Below are 16,271 nucleotides of genomic sequence, written 5' to 3'. Positions count from 1 at the left end.
TCGCTCGCTCTCTCATTGTACGAGCACTTGAAATCTGATAAACCTCCGACGGCTAAAACCGTAGGTCCTTTCCAAGCGATCCAAAAAGACTTGACAGTCGGAAGGGGGGGGGGGGGGGGATTTGTAGCCCTGTGCAGAGAGTATCAGAGCAGGGGAATCTTAAAGTGGGGACAACTGTGCAGCTCTGATTTAGAGGCTTGGGTCCTGTGCGCGCATTGTTTACTCTCTCTGGGGCTTCTCTTATGTAGGCAGGACAGCAGCGCTGCACAAACCCTCGCTCGTGCAAAAACATTCCCGTCTGCCCTAATGCTCTTAGCACAGTGGAATAAAATGCAAACATATAAAACACTGCCACAGAGAAGCAGTGCTTGAATAAAGTGTTAACAAAGCTGCCTCAATTTGCAACCTGCTGAGGTTTTAAGATGAAGCGAGTTTGTGTGCCGTCTTGCTCCTGGTTCTTCACTTCAACAAAGGAAGATGCGTGTCCATCTTTCTCCTCGGTGGTTTTGCCGTTACTGAGTGAGCCCAGCTGCTGATGGGTTGTGTGTGTGTGTGTTTATGTGTGTGTGTGTGTGTGTGTGAGGGTGGATGGCAGCATGTCATGTGGAACAGCAGGCTTGGGAGTGCGTTTCCGGGATCGGATGCGCGGACAGTTTTTTGAACTCGACTCCCGAAAGGTAACCGGGAAAGCATTTCCAATCTTGTGCATGTGTACCACCCCACCACCCAAGAGCCCCGTTTCGTTTTCTAAAACAGCTCTGCCACTCAGAAGCGGCTCCCTCTCGGAGCCTGTTTTGTAGGCTAGTCGATCGGGGAGCTGTGGTTGCTGTGGCCGGATCAAACCGGGGTGAATAACTGGGTCCTTTTTGCCGGATTTACGGTGTTTTCAGAGCTGTGCTGCCGATGTAAACAGGAAGGCGATTACTGCAGCACTATTCCCAGACCCTGCCATTTCCTTAATGAAGTGAACGCTAATGGTAAACAAAGCATTCCATGTGTGTCCTCATTTTAACAGTGGCTCTCTCTGTCTCTTAATTTGTAAGCTCTAACAAGCACTTCTTTGTCTTTAGCCATCATTTTTTGGGACAGATGTGCTGCCTTGAGATATCTATTTGGGGTCTTCTGGGCTATAAACGGATAATAACATGCGCAGCTCCAAAGACAATACTAAGTACAGTTGGTTTTGGTTCCAGCACAAGTGTCCCCTGACCGGAAGGTCTTTAGCAGTAGGGCTGTGTCACTTTTGAAAAGGAAAATACTCAAGCTGACCAAAAAGTCATGTTTTTTTAGTGTTGGTCCTGGTGTTGCATGCACTCCCCCGTCTCTACCGTCACGTCTCTGATACATGTTTTGGGGATGGTCAATGAGGCTATTTTTAGATGCTTGCTATTTTCGGTTGTTGTTTTTTCTCCGCTTTTCACAAATTTAAAATATATGTATATAGTAGTTAATTTCTCTAAGGGTTTATGAAAAGTGGTACACTGAGGGGCTAATTGGAGCATGTACCAATGAAGTGAGACATTGGACACCGAGCCCCAGCAGTATACATGCTTTGCTCCCCATGTCTTCCCCTTGATTCAAATCCAAAACCAGCTGGTGAGTCAAGTGCATTACCTGGAAATGCCATGTTTTTTTTTTTGTTTTTTTTTTCTTCTGTTCAGATTGGGGCAAGAAGTGCTGCAATGCTTTATATTTTTGATCAGTTTCTTTATTGGCATTTATTTCATCAGCAAAATGTTGTTTGCATTGAATTTAGTCGGTTGTTTTTAGGTCTTTGTTTTATTGTTGATTTATTTAGTCATTGTATTTTTTTCAGATGGCTTAAATCTTGGAGGGAATGGGGACAGCTGGTAAACCGGCAGGGGGACGGTGGCTCGATTGAGACCACGGAGCTTATTGACTTGTGTGAGATCACACCATTTTTTTTGGAACTCTGCCACCAGACCTATTAAGTTGAACCCCATGCGATATCCCTGTATTTGCCGCTCATTATCCTAATCCCTCACAACACGCCGTCACGCTTGGCTGGCCACGGTCCTGTCATTTGCCCCGTCTGCGGGGACGTTATGAGATCCCGGGAAGCCATTGTCAGAGCGCTGATTGAAAACGGCGCGGTGTTCGGGGATCGGCGGTGCGGACGTGTATTGTTCAAATTTAAAATTAAAACAACGTCTGGCAAAGGAAGCGTGCCCTGCCTGTCAAAGGGCTGCGCCTTATGTGAAATTAGCGCTTTGTGGGATGCGTGGCTGGTAAAGGGATCAACTCGCCAACTCTCACTGGGAGGACCATTTTGGGGGGGGGGGGGTACTTTTCTGTTCATAACCTGCTGGGGTCATGCGCATTTACTGCCGCTATGGAGATGGATTTTTTTTGATGAGGTCAGCGCCCGTCGCGGTCGATGACTCGCCCTCTCGAAGAGACATGGACAAGGCGCCGCTACGCGGACGTCTCGCCGGGGCGAAACGCAGAGCGGCGTGATGACGTGCAGCGAGGACGGCTGGGGGAGACGTGTGCCGTTAGCGACTCCGTACCGCCGGCGCTCGGGCTGCCGGCGGGCGTCCTGAGAGAGGAAGCTCGGCCGCTGGCCGCCGGCCAGTGCAGCTGGACGCTGTAGTGCTGTCACACACACACCAGTCACGTCACGGAGTATTGATGAGGCATCGGGACTGAAGGCCAGTTAAGGGAATGGGGGGCGGGGGGAGGGAGGCTCGCTGGCAGCTGTGGTTCAGTGCTGCACAGTCCTCTCCTGTGGGGCTTCATGGTAATGACCAGCCTCATACAGGATCAATAGAAAAATGCTACATTGAAAACGTGCTCAAGCTGGGGCGCTGCCTTAAAAAAATGATACTTCTTGTTGCCAAAAAGAGAGTTAGGACACTCGCTTGTGTTGACAAATTACTTAATTGTTAAATTAAATTCATTTAGCAGACGCTGCTATCCAAATCGACTTACAATATAGGAGGCATAAGTGCACTCACCTGATTGATATGAGCAGTAAAGCCAGGACTGGCTAACATTCCCAGACCAGCAAGTAAAAATGCAGTAAAGCACAAGTGCAAGTTTTCTAACCAAGAAGCAAAGTACAAATTCTATATAGGCCTATATATATATATATATATATATATATATATATATATATATATATATATATATACTTCTTCCTTAACAAGCCATAAAAAGAGAAATATGAAGCCATAAAATATTACCTCAAACCATAAAAGTACAGTATTCTGAATCGGTACAAAAGACGCAGGTTTTCCCTCTGCATTAGAAGATGGCCAATTCAGTTTCTGCTGAACTGTCCACTGGGAAGTTTGTTCCGCCACTGTGGGGCCAGTACAGATGGGCATGACTGGGAGAAATGACTGCGCCAGGAGGGAAGAGCCAGTTCCCTTAAGGCTGTGGAATCGAGAGGCATTACTGGGGTGTATGGTTTGAAGATTGACTGGTGGTGTGGTGGAGCTTCTGTCCTATAGACTGGTACCAAGGTTATACATTTTATGCAAGCTGCAACGGGGCTGCCAGTGAAGTGAAATGAGGAGGGGTGCGACATGAGCATGCTAGGAAAGATTGCAGACGAACTGTATGGCTGTGTTCTGTATGAGGAGCAGGACAGTGCATGAATGATAGTGTAATCAAATACCTTTAATGGAAATAAAATGATATTAATGGAGTTGCTAATATTTTATTAGAGATATTATAGTTTTAATATTAAGTAAATATGTAGTTTCTTACCGTTGAATGCCATACCTTCCTTTTTTACTTAGCAAAACCAAGACCTTGTGCAGAGTAGCGCTTGTAATAGATAGATAGAAATAGATACCTTATGTATCCTGCCAGAAGATACTGATTTTTTGAAAGTACAGAAATTACTGTTTTTGACCAGTAGACTTAAGTAGAATTGTAATAAGTGTATCGAGTGATAGTGTAGTATAATGGTTAGAGAGCTGGGCTTGTCCTTGGAACCTTGAGCAAGGTACTTTACCTGAACTGATTCAGTATGTATCCAGCTGTACGAATGAATACCATGTTTAAAAAAATAAATAAATAAATAAAATTTTAATTCACATAAGTCACTCTAGATAAGAGGGTCTGCTAAATGCCAGTGGAGTAATGTAATGAGTGTGTCTCTCACTGCTCATTGGTGACTAGTTGGTAATGTGGAATTAATACTGTAGGCTCACCAGGGTACAGAAAGTTCTGCCTTGGGCTCCCTAGTGGCTTAGTCCATAAAGCAGCTTAATGCTAGTACAAGTACAAGTTGTGCAAGGATGCGACGGGTTTGATTTAGGCTAAGTTACAAGCCACCAAAATGTGATGCATTCCTTCGGGGAAATTTTGGCTTTGTCTTGGGGGTCATAAAGGCATCTAATCCCCATTTTTTACAGTGAAAAAGAAGAAGTTCTTTACCTCTTAACATGCCTGACTTAAATCCTGAAACCATCCCCCGCTTACTTACTTGCTTAGGCCTGTCTCTCCCCATGGAGCATATTATGCCATCAACAACTGTTCTCCGTCACTTCTTAATCAGGGCAGTCCTCTGCAGCTCATTCACTCCATCTTGGCCGTCTTCAGCTCTGTTTCTAGCTCATGTTGTCAGGTGTGTCTTGGCCACCCTCTCTTCCTTTTCACTTGGGGGTTCCAGTTCAGGGCTTGGACCACGTGATGTTGGAAGTGCCCCCCTTTCCCATCCCCCCACCTACACACACACACACACACAGCACCCAAAATTGGCGCAATTTCTAACTGGAGGGGGGAAAAAAGGTGAATAAAAGAAATGAAAACAAACAAAAAAAACATTCCAAGGAGGAGGGTAATGGCAGGAAGTGTTTCAAGATTTCCCACAAAAGGAGTGATTGACTCCCAGCAAGGCACGGAGAGTGCTAATGACCCTCATCAGGAGCTGCAAGCTGGTGCCAGAGCTTCAGTACATGCTGTGTGTTGGAACATGCAAGGCTCGCTTTCATAGCACTTCATAAAGCGCACCCAATTATATACTGTGACCAGAACTCCCCGGTTTTGATGGGTCTTTTCTGCTCAGCTCAGCAGAAATTTCCCCAGGCTGTTTCATAGTACTTGTTCACTTATTTTATGCATAATAGCACACTATCCCACCTTCTAATAATGAGTGAATGTAAGGACATCTGAACTAGCATTCCTTTTTCCAGAGAAGTGCCCATGGTGTGTGTTGCGAGTACTGGAGTCTATGGAGATAATTGTTCTCCAGAAACACTTTCTCTCCTGCTGAGTTGAGCCCTCGGCGAATGGAATGATCTTTTTTTCTCATTTATATTTTATGGCTCTTACACATGACCCTTTCACTCAGCTGGAGACCGCTTTCTCTCTCTCTCTCTCTCTCTATCTCTCTCTCTCTCTTGTTCTCTGTGTATAGTCTACACTGTCTCTAGCTTTCTCTCTCATGCACTCTTCCTCTCGATCTCTCTCCCTCTCTCTCTGTTTCTCTTTCCATCTCTGTCTCCTCCTCAAGCCTCGTTTTCCCTGTTTCTCTGAGCGAGCCGAGATGAAAAGATGGAGTCAGGATGATGCGTTTAACCTGGCAGCTGCACTTCTCTTCCCTAAAGCATGCCAGTGTGCTGGAGTCCCAGGGCAGCGTTGTTTTACTTAGCATTAACCCCTCTCAGCCCCTGTCTGAGTGTTTATGATGCTTGTTTCAACTTCACACAACTGTCTGCTAGTGTCTATCTCTCTATAAACATATAAACATGTAAACAAGTGTAGTACAGGTGAAAAAGGACCGATTATGGTAACTTACCCTTTTTTAAACGTGTAAACAAAATAACTTGTCAATAGATTAACATTTTAATGAGTTAATGCAAAGACTGTCCCCTTTGTGCCCCTCGTCCTGTGACTCATGGCTAGATATCTGGCTGCTTGTGGGGCTCTTGCCCCTTCTCCTAGTATTTCTTGAGCTTGTTGCTTGTACACTGATCGCATAGCTTGTCCTTCCTGGCTAGCCAGGTTTGCCTGTGCTGGCCCTTTTAAATGGCCGGGCTGTGGTCACTGACATGATATTTGGTTGGGATATGCTTCTGTTTTGTGTTTTTAATAGTGACTAGATATTCTGCAAATTTATATTTTCTGTTTATATTTTCTCTCACTCTCTCTCTACAGCTGGCTCTGGCGGATGAGCAGAATGAAGTGACGAGGAATGGCTTTGAGCTGAAGGAGCTGGTATACCTGGTCCAGATCTGCTGTCAGGTAGGACAGCTGTCTGCTGCAGTGTGACATTCACACACACTCAACTGTCCACTCGCGCATTAACTCATACACAATCTCTCACTCACTGTGGCACTCACGTCCAGTTCATCAGAATTACTGGTCGTATTGAGTCAGTCCACTGACCATTTGCAGTTGTGCTACGTTTTAGCACTTAAACTCATTTCACAGTGTCCGTTGACACACTTGTTTGTTATATTACGAGACACGACTCGCAGCTCCTGTATATGCGAAGAGCTGGTCAGGAGACTGGACAGGGTAAAAATGTAGAAATGGTAGCCATAGAGGAAATAAAGGCTCGGCCCTTTAAGAATTGTACAGTGACGAGAGGAGCCTTGGTGAGATCACTGTTTGACCACGTTGAGAGAGTTCACATGATGTCAGCAAGCCGTGACACACAAAGCTTTGCCTCATTTTGGCACCTCCGCTCAGTATTTTGTACCCCTGAAATGAGGTATGTAGTATACTGCAGCGGGGCTAATTTGATGGATTTCCGCGTCTCACTTTTCACAGTACTGCCTGTTGTGGCAGCTGTCTCTGCAATGACTAATAACACTGAAGCAGTAAAGGGGGTCTGGTTATACCTCAACCAGCCGGGTATGCTTAAAGACCCCCCCCCCCATTTCCTGTGTTTTTTTTGTGCCTGGTTTTTCCCACTATATCCATGCGAATGACCTTGGGAATGGCGAGGGAAAGCCTGGCTTTGTCCTTGGAAATTTGAACAGTCTGGCTCTCTGTTTCAGGGGAGACCCAATCCACAGGGCTGTTCTTTTTTTCCCCCCCTTTAAAAAAAAAAAAAAAAAAAAACTTTTGAAATGCTGGCTGAATGCCCTGTGCAGGGAGAAGGCCTAGCACACAGGAAAGATCGCTTTAGTTCCAGAGACTCCAAAATAAAACGAAACAAAACAAAACGGAGTTTTAAAGTGGGGCAGGGAATCAACAAAGCTGGAACGCCCAGAGCTGGTGTCTCAGACACAGAGAGAGAGAGAGAGAGAGAGTAATGAGGATGGAGTACCGCTCCGTCCGTGTACCCTGTCCACCGATAAGAGGCTTCTTACTCCATTTTTTGTGAACCCAAACCCACTGAGGTCTTTCATGTCTTTTGAACTAGTTTCGGGCTAGAAAATGATTGTGATGGGGAAAATGAAAGAAACGTTGAGCAGAGACGGCGCCTCAAGCCGCCGAGTTCAAATCAGGAGGAGATGGCGGAGGACCCAAGGTCATTAACCGCACCGGTGGACTGACCCCACAGGCCCCCGAAGTTCACCATGTTCTGCGCTTTTTAAATTGGATTTAGGAGCCCTTCTTTATGAACTGTGCTTTACAGCCTGATAATGGCTCGTCGGCGTCCCCGCAGGGGTTGTTCTTTATGATTATGAAGGAAGGTCACTGCGAGGACAGAGATTTCGGAGCGCACTACGGGACGGGCTGGGGTGTGGGCCTGGAGCCACGTGCTATCACAGAGGGACACAGTGTCCCTGCGCTGGCATCACGCTCGGGGCTGTACCAGGGGGACACTGCTGCAGTTGGGAAAGGGTGGGGGTGGGGAGTGTGGGGGGGGAGGGTACTCTGTTAAAGCCACCAGCTCCAGAGCTGGGACAAGAACGCACTGACATAACCACGCCCCTGCAGTCAGACTTATCTAAATATCTTCTGCAGTTAAAATAGCCGTGAGTGTCACAGGCGCATTTCCGGTTTTAGAAACTGCACCAAATCAATATGTGATTGTGCAGAAAGGGGGCAAATTCACCTTAATGAGGGAGGGGGGTTTGGCGACATCAGACTACATTGTTGGCTGTATTGGAATGTGACTTTCAATTTAAACGCTGAAAGTGAAAGCCCTCTCATCAGGACAGGACTGGCAGAGCACTCGAGCAGAAAGGCTTCAGAGCTTGCATGCTCATTTCGCGAATGCTCTTATACAGAGAAACTTGCCTGTGACAACGTTAGATATACTGCCAGTATTCATAAAACAATTGACCCATCACAGCTGACAAAAGGATCACTGTAACAAAAAAGGTTGATATCAACATTGCCACATTTTAGTGCTTCTGAAGGGGAAGTTCAGCACCAACCTGGTCAGGCTGCGTGAACCTGGTCAGGCTGCGTGAGCCATGTCATACTAGCATACGTGTCTCCCTTTAGGACCCAGAGGCAATTTGTGTTGCTTTTCCATTTGATTAAAGATCATTTTATTCAGATTAAAATCCTGGACCAAGAGCTGACTCTGAGGTGTTTTTGTTTATCAAGAGTGAACGTAGAAAGGGCCGTCTGGGTAGTGTAGGGGTATAAGCACTCGCCTACCACCGCAGAGACCCGGGTTCAGTCGCCGGCAGCGGTACTTCCGTCAGACGTTCCTCCCCGCAAACACACACAGGCGAGTGGGAAGCCGGTGAGGGTATGAATCCTGATCGTTGCATTAGCGACTCCTACTGGTTAGTCGGGGTGCCTGTTCAGCAGGGAGGGGATCTGGGGGAGACCTTACGCTCTCCCAGTGAAACTCCTCGCTGTCAGGTGAAAAGAAGCGGCTGGCGACTCCACATGTATCGGAGGTGGCATGTGGTAGTCTACACCCTCCCCAGACCGACAGAGGACAGCACATCGACCAGGACTGTGATACACACAGGGAATTTTGTATAACAACTAAATTGGGGAGAAAATGGGAGAAAAAGGCAAAAAAAAAAGAGTGAACGTAGAAATCGATTGCAGTGATTTATATATTGTTCAGTGTGATGTGGTGGAGTTTCAGAGTCCTGGACCAGGGGTTCACTCACTGTAAATCCATTTTTTCTGAATGGAAAGGAATGCAATATGTTAGACAGCCTGTAATATTAATTTTTACAAATGCTACACTAGTGAACTAAAGGACATGCGCCCAATAGAGGAGTGGCAACGTTCTGTGGTTGCTAAGGGCTTGTTTTCTGTGCTGTAAGCTTCATAAATAGCCAAAAGAGAATCAATTCTATTTGTTTTGTCTGCTCAGCCAGATAATGGAAAATGTTGTCAAAACACTGAAGGCCTAGCTCCACGCTGGCTTAAAGAAGGTGAACGCCTGTGTGAGAGTTCATGTTTATTTAAGCATTACGAGGAAAGTTAAAGAGTGCAGTGTGGCTGCTTAATTTTGGCCGTCCCAGGTTTTACGACGGGGGAAACCATTTTTAAAATCACAGATGGAGGGGTGGAAGTTGTTTTTCAAACTTAAGATTGGGGGCAGACTTGAAGACTTGGCTGTTCAGTGTGAAACATGCCTCTTTTAAAATAGCCAGTTGTTTAGTCGGCTTGGATATGTAATATGAATGATTTTGTGCCGCTGACTGTTTCTGTGGCGGCCAGCTATAGCTCTAAATCAGTCCAGAAACAGCACCCCTGTATGTATCATTTTTCATTAGGTAATATGACCGTAAGCTGTATGTCAGGCAAAGAATGTGCTTTGTGTGTGCGTGCGTGTGCGTGCGCACAGCAGACGAAGGAGAAGGAATTCCGTGTGGTGTTCATTAAGAGGCAAAAATATTTGGCTCATGGCCTCTTAACAACAATAATAATAAAAACAAAGATAATAACATTAACGTCTGTTATAATGGTTTAAAAAACACAATTTAAAGAAATTAAAGGGACTAGAATTCAGCTTTTTAAAGGGGGGTTAAAGGAAGGAATGTTTTGTGTATGTATTAATTCAAGTTTAAAATGAAAATACTTATGCTTAAAATGAAAGAAAGACCACCAATCACTGGCCTCACTGGCTGTTTTTACTGGCAATTTATGCTTATATTATAATTATATTATTATATTATGATTTTCTGTGTCTCCCATTCTAATTAACTGTCTCATGTGTTATGTGTCCAATGTCCCATTGCTGGCATATGGAAATTCCACAGATGTCATATACTGCCCCTGCTGTGGTTGGCTAGCAAGGTTTTCCCAGCAGCCACAGGGAGGGGGGAGGGAGTGCCCAGGAATCGTTGGACTGGCACAAATGTGAACTTGGCACCTGCTGCTGGTTGCAAAAATGCCAGCAATAACAATGAATGAACAGTAACATTGAAACAAAGGGAAAGAGGTTGCAATATGGATAACAAAATGTTATGCAACTAATGTTTTAAATAACTTAATGGACGTGCAGTGCCTTGCAATCAAGGGAATTTTCAGTGTCCTTCAGGCCGTGGTAAGCAGTAACACATTGGGGCTGGTGCCCTTTGTAGCTGTCAGAGTGAAACTGACCATCTTTGTCAATGATGTGTGTGCTATTCGGTCCGCTGGAGAGGCGGATTGGTCTCGGCTGCGCCGGCTGGTGGAGAGAGCACACGCGCCTGGGTTGTGTTGGCTAATCAGCCCAGGTGCTTAAAGGTGTGCTGCTCTCCACAGTTCGGGGCCGAGACCAGGAGCTCACACCAAGAGTGTGTCTCTTTATTTGTGTTTCAATTCTGTTTTGTTTCTTTTAACAAGATGGGGAAAAGTGAACTGCTGCTGAAAAGTGGGAGAAGCTGGCCAGGTGAAAATCTGGCCAGCTACAAGCGGGGAACCGAAAAGTTGCTGCTCGGTTTTACTTTCTTTTGTCTTTGTTATTTTAGTTTGTTGTTTTAGTTAATTGTTTTTGCCTGGAACCCGTGAGGTGGAAGGGTGAAGACTGAGTTTATTTTATTTCATGTTTGTGTGGGTGCGCTCTCTCTCTCTCTCTGCATGCGGCAACCAATGGTGTCATGCTGGCGTGTGACAACGTGTTTTATTAATTTTATGTAAAAGAAAGTATCTGACTTGTCTTGTCCCATAATGACCATCTCTCACTTCTCGCTCTCTCTCTCTCTCTCTCTCTCTCTCCTCTCACTCTCTTGTCTCTCTCTCTCTCTCTCTTTCTCTTTCTCTGCCGCAGGGCCGTAGCTGGATTGTGAGGCGCAGCTATGAAGACTTTCGCGTCCTTGACAAGCACCTCCACCTGTGTATCTACGACCGACGCTTCTCCCAGCTCCCTGAGCTTCCCCGATTCGACAGCCTGAGGGACCGAGCTGAGGTAAGAAGCCCCGCCCAATCGGATTCAGATGGGCATTCATCCTGGCGTCTGTATCACTGATCCGTGCATGAATGAGCAAAGCCTTGTTGTGAATATCTGGGATACTTTGCATTTTTTTACTGCTGTTTAATGATTTGAATCATCCATTCACACTTGTGTGCATGGCTGGGAAGCACAAACACTGGCTATCATGACCCACATTCCTCCTTTGATTCTGAGCCTTTAAATATGCTGTAAACCTTACACTACCTCAAGCAAGTATCTGACTCCAGGGAAGTTACTTTATATGGCTTGGTTCAGCGGTTTGTTTTCAGACTGTTTAAATGCGGTGTTGTAGAGCGTGTGGCAGGTCCTCGCAGACGTACCTCCGATGTTTCAGCATTCGATCAGCCTCCCCGGTGCTGGAACTTTATCTTTTATGCTCAGTGATGTGCGCTTGACCCCTCTGGCTCATTTTCCCAGTGAATATGGTGCACATCCATGATGCGGCGGCTGTTAATGTCAGCCACTGCGGGCGTGGGGTAATGGAAGCCTCTCGCTACGCTGAACCAGGGCTCACACCCCCCCATTCCCCACCCGCAGTAGGGAAACCGCCACGGTATTCGCCACATTAGGCAGCCGAGAAACCAAAAAAAGCACCCAACCAGGATCTATCACCACTATCTATACTGCTTTACCAGCTTCTTAAATCTTCTTCTTAACTTTGTAAGACCTGTAAAACAGGTATTTTCAAAACAGCCACCATCCTCCCTCTGGACAGTGATTGTTGTGAACACATTGTCCTGTTGGTCAAGTTGTTTGCTTAAGGTGTTTTTTTTTTGGGAAGAGGGGTCATCTGTGTGCTCACCCAAGGCTTGGCTCTTTCAGTAAAAAGGTGGTGTGATGTGGTGGTGAAGGAGCCATTTTTGTAGTCAAGAGGATGCTGGTTCAGTTCCCTTGCGCAGCTCTTGTGCCCTTGAGACACTCTATTTAAACGGCAGTAAATGTCCTGCCGTTTAAATGAAGAGCACATATGATATTAGCTATGCAGTCCTCCCTCCAGTACCTGTACCTGGAACTACAGTATAGCCTGAAATTGTGAGGTGACCCAGATCCTTGACTACTACGCCTTCTGGTTGTGAGTTCACTAGCCCTTTGTTCATAATACAGAGTGGCTTGGCCCTGGTCTGGATTTACAAAGATGAATTGCAAAAGTGCTATGGGAACACAGCCAGCAGGGCTTTTAGGCCAGGTCCTCAGCTATTTCCCAAAATTTCCTTCTCTTCCTGTCTCCTTTGTGCTTTGCATGTGTGGTCTTTGAAATTACCTCTGCTTTAAAATGCAACAAATGTTCCCCAGGCATTAGCCCAACGATAGAATCGCATCACAGCAGTGCAGTCCTCTCACCTGGCTGAGCAGGCTGTGCCTGCCCCGGGCATTGCGGCCCGAATGCTCTCGACTGCTGTAAGCGGCAGCTCGCGTCCCGGGAACAGTGTGTGGCCACAGGCCAGGAGGCCCGGGGCGCGAGGCCCATCTGGACCAGCTCCAAACCAGAACCAGCGCTCTCCGATTGGCCTCCAGCGGAGCGTTTAATTTCTCCAGGCTGGTGCCACGGCCGGGGCCTTTTCCGATCCGGCGCAGCGGGGATAACACGGCTCTTTCAGGACTGCGTGTCGGCTCTGTCCGGCCCAGCGGGGCTTGATGGGCGGCCATTTTTCTCAGGGTCACCGTCAGGGCTGGCTAGCTTGAGGCTGGTCAGCTGAGAGCTGATCTGTTGTCCTGCCACAATGTGTGCACATGTGACCTTTATCCAGGGGGCTCTTCTTAGAGCAAGCTCATTTTGCATGCAATATATTAGGAAATTCCTTTGTATTGCAAGGATTTTACTGGAGAATTTAAGGAATTTATATGTGCACCAGGTTGCAACATCAGTCTCATCTAGGGAACCATAACTCTCAGGCAGCTATGCGCCAGGATCAGGACAACAGTCATAGTATGTTGTCACAAAGTTTTACCCACCGTGTAATGAGAAATTGCGAAATTATGAGAGAATACTGATCTCAGTGGCTGCCAGATGTTGTTCGTTCCAGTCTATTATGGCCGATGACAGTAGTCTTTTTTTATTTACTTTTTTCCTCTGCATAAATGTGCTTTTTCTTTTCTGCTTCACCCGAAAGTTGTTTGCAGTCCCTTTTCAAAAGTGTGCAACATTGTTGGGCCATGAATAGCATTCCCTTTGGCTTGACTGATCTGCCAAACTTGTTGCTTTGAAAATATTGATGTGCTGGCGCTGAAAAGCTTCAGACGGCTCCTCTTTCAGCACCTCTCCACTTGCCGATGACTCCAAGGGGGCCATCTGGAGCCGTTACAGGGCTGTTCGTCATTCCGGGGACGACTGGCAGGTTTGGGGGCGCGTTGTGCCTCAGAGCCTCTCTTGCCCCCCCACCCCACCCTGTCCCAGCGCTCTGTGGCAGCGGAGGTTGGCCATGTTTGTGGGAACGGGCGATCGCCCTGGCGATAGGGACACATAAACAGTATAAATAGAGGCAGGCCTTCTCCAGCCTACGTTCAAATCCCCGCTCCCTTGCGTTTGTTTGCGAAGGTTAAAAGGAAACCGAACCTCTGGGATCCCCCTGCCTGTCAGCTCAAATTATTGCGTGGGGATGCTTGCTGGAGCAGTCAGCTCAAATGGATCCCCTCTCAGTCCCCCAGACTCTGGATTTGCCACAAACATCACACAGCTGACAGAAGTGGAAGGGTGTTACAGGGCTATTTTCTTGACCCAAAGCCTCTGAGTAATTGGCATGATACTAGCACCGTTTCGGCTGGGGAAAAATCATTGTCGATCACCTGTACTTTACGCCACAAGACTGTCTCTTGGCTGCTGCTTCCAGGGAGTTGGTGGATAATTTAACCATTTTCCACTATGGGCTTTGAGATTATGGGGTTTTTTTTTACCATTTGGTTCCCATTATTTAGACAAATAATGTCTTTGTTCTTCAGCCCATAAAACACATTTGTATTGTTTGACTTTAATGAGTAAATACGAAATTATTAGCAAATTCAACGTGCCTTTATAAAAACTATACCCTCTGTATTGCAGAGGCATGCTGGTTTTTGCTGGCTTGGGTCTTTTAGTAAGGGGGATGGATGGTGGTGGATCTCCTGCTGCCTTTGATACCTCTACCTCTGCACATGCACCATCTCTAGCTGGGATTACAGTATGCAGTCTTCTGCTAACAAAGTTTAGCTCATTAATTGCTGCACCTGACTGCTTTTCTCCTTAGGACAAAATATCATCAAGCTCCACAGCCTCGCCGCGAGGCATTTTGATGAACGGGTAGGGCCCATTTTGTACGCCATGAAGCAGTCTCACGGGCAGACACAGACATGAAACATTACGGCGGTAATATCCCCTCAAACGCGCGCGGCGGACTGCGGCGCTACTCCCACGTTGCCGCTCCCCTTTATTAGAGCCGTGTTTCAGAAACCAGCGAGTCCTTTGGGATGATTGCACCTGGATCTCACCCAGCCCCCCGTCCACAGGCGTGCCTGGGGGCGGGGGGATCCCCGTCGGTAATTGCCGGAAGGAGCGGGGGCAGGCGCCAGGGGGCCTCTCCCTTAAGATTTGACGCGCCGGTGAGGAGTCCGCGTGTTCGTCCGCGCATGCCGCTCTCCCTCCCACTCCACTCGCGTGCTTTCGCACACTGTCCGCTTTTCGCACGCTGTCCGACGTCCGTTCCGGCGGGCGGGTCCCTGAGCGGCTTCGTCTGGTGTAGCGTATGAATTTGTGTTGATGAGATTGCGTGCCAGAGGAGGGGGAGTTCACATAGCTTTTGCTGCAGTATCAGTTTTCTGTACACTCCCGTCTTTATCCTGCTTGTTGATGGGATGGAAGACAGCCCCTTGAGTGAAAAGTCACTTTATTGCTTTTTCCACCTCACTTGCAGATCCTCTTGTGGATTGTTGATTTTAGATCGAAGGACTTCACAGTAAAATATATTACCTTGCGCATCACTTGTCTAAAAAAACGTATCCCTCCAGAAGAACCTCAGAGCCTTTCTCACTTTGTGTTAGGCTGGAGCTGTGATGAGAGGGTGGGGCTTTATGTACTGTCAGCCACTGACATGACATTTCTCTCCTGAGGAAAAGTACTATGATTGGTATTAATTTGATTCTCTCTCTCACCCTGTGTCCTCACAGACAGTTTCCCAGATGCTGATGGCTTACCTCTCCCGCTTGTCAGCCATCGCTGACAACAAAATAAACTGTGGGCCTGCCCTCACATGGATGGAGGTATTCGTCGTCTCCTCACTTACTCTCTCTCACTCTTCTGGCCCTCTCTTCCTTCCAGTTTTTGACTCCTGTCTTTCTCCACCTGCTTTGTCCTCTTTTTTTATTTTTTCGACATCTTTCTCCACCTCCCCTCTATCCTCCAACCCTTTTTGACCTCCCTGTCTTTTTTCTTTTCCTGTTGATTTTCCTCCTGCTCTCCTCACACTTTCTCTCAATGTCCTTGCCCTGCTCATTCTCTTACTAGAGAGGGGTCGTTTTTTTGTGCTGTGGTAAAGGCAGCCTGCCTCTTCCAACTGAATGATCCCACACAAAAAGGGAGGAGTGGAGCTAAAGGGTTAAAGGGGAGTGGTCACAGAGGAGTGAGTTTGAGTTCAGGAGAGAACCACTGTAAAGGTGTGCCTTTGTGAGCATGCAGCTCTGTGCTTCTCAGAACTCATGAGCCTTTTAGCTTGCAACTGAAGCTGACAGGTGAAAGCTAGAGGCACTCAAGGCTGTGCCCTGATGGCTGATTAAACATTCACTGTTTAATAAGAAAGGAGGTATCACAGGCCCTTTGGAGATTAATCTCAATTATCATAATTTCCCTGTTTTTTCTCTCCCTTCTGAAGATTGATAACAAGGGGAACCACTTGCTGGTACACGAGGAATCCTCCATCAATGTTCCGGCCATCGCCGCCGCCCATGTGATCAAGCGCTACATCGCCCAGGCAGCGGACGAGCTGTCCTTTGAGGTTGGAGTCCGGGCAGACAGACA

At 47.0% G+C, this 16,271-nt stretch overlaps 1 protein-coding gene across 7 annotated transcripts in view; it reads left to right on the top strand.

Annotated features, from left to right (window-relative positions):
* The window catches only part of arhgap32b (Rho GTPase activating protein 32b), a 118,483-nt gene that overhangs the window by 65,822 nt on the left and 36,390 nt on the right, over positions 1–16,271 (top strand). For all 7 annotated transcript variants that reach the window (XM_064351048.1, XM_064351050.1, XM_064351047.1 and 4 more), the window contains 4 exons: positions 6,133–6,219; positions 11,105–11,242; positions 15,425–15,517; positions 16,126–16,248. In XM_064351048.1, the coding sequence (XP_064207118.1) occupies positions 6,133–6,219; positions 11,105–11,242; positions 15,425–15,517; positions 16,126–16,248 (441 nt within the window). The remainder of the gene's footprint in view (positions 1–6,132; positions 6,220–11,104; positions 11,243–15,424; positions 15,518–16,125; positions 16,249–16,271) is intronic.

This window comes from Anguilla rostrata, chromosome 9 (genome assembly GCF_018555375.3).
Source record: "Anguilla rostrata isolate EN2019 chromosome 9, ASM1855537v3, whole genome shotgun sequence".
Lineage (NCBI taxonomy): Eukaryota > Metazoa > Chordata > Actinopteri > Anguilliformes > Anguillidae > Anguilla > Anguilla rostrata.
This window is presented reverse-complemented; position numbering and strand designations above follow the sequence as displayed.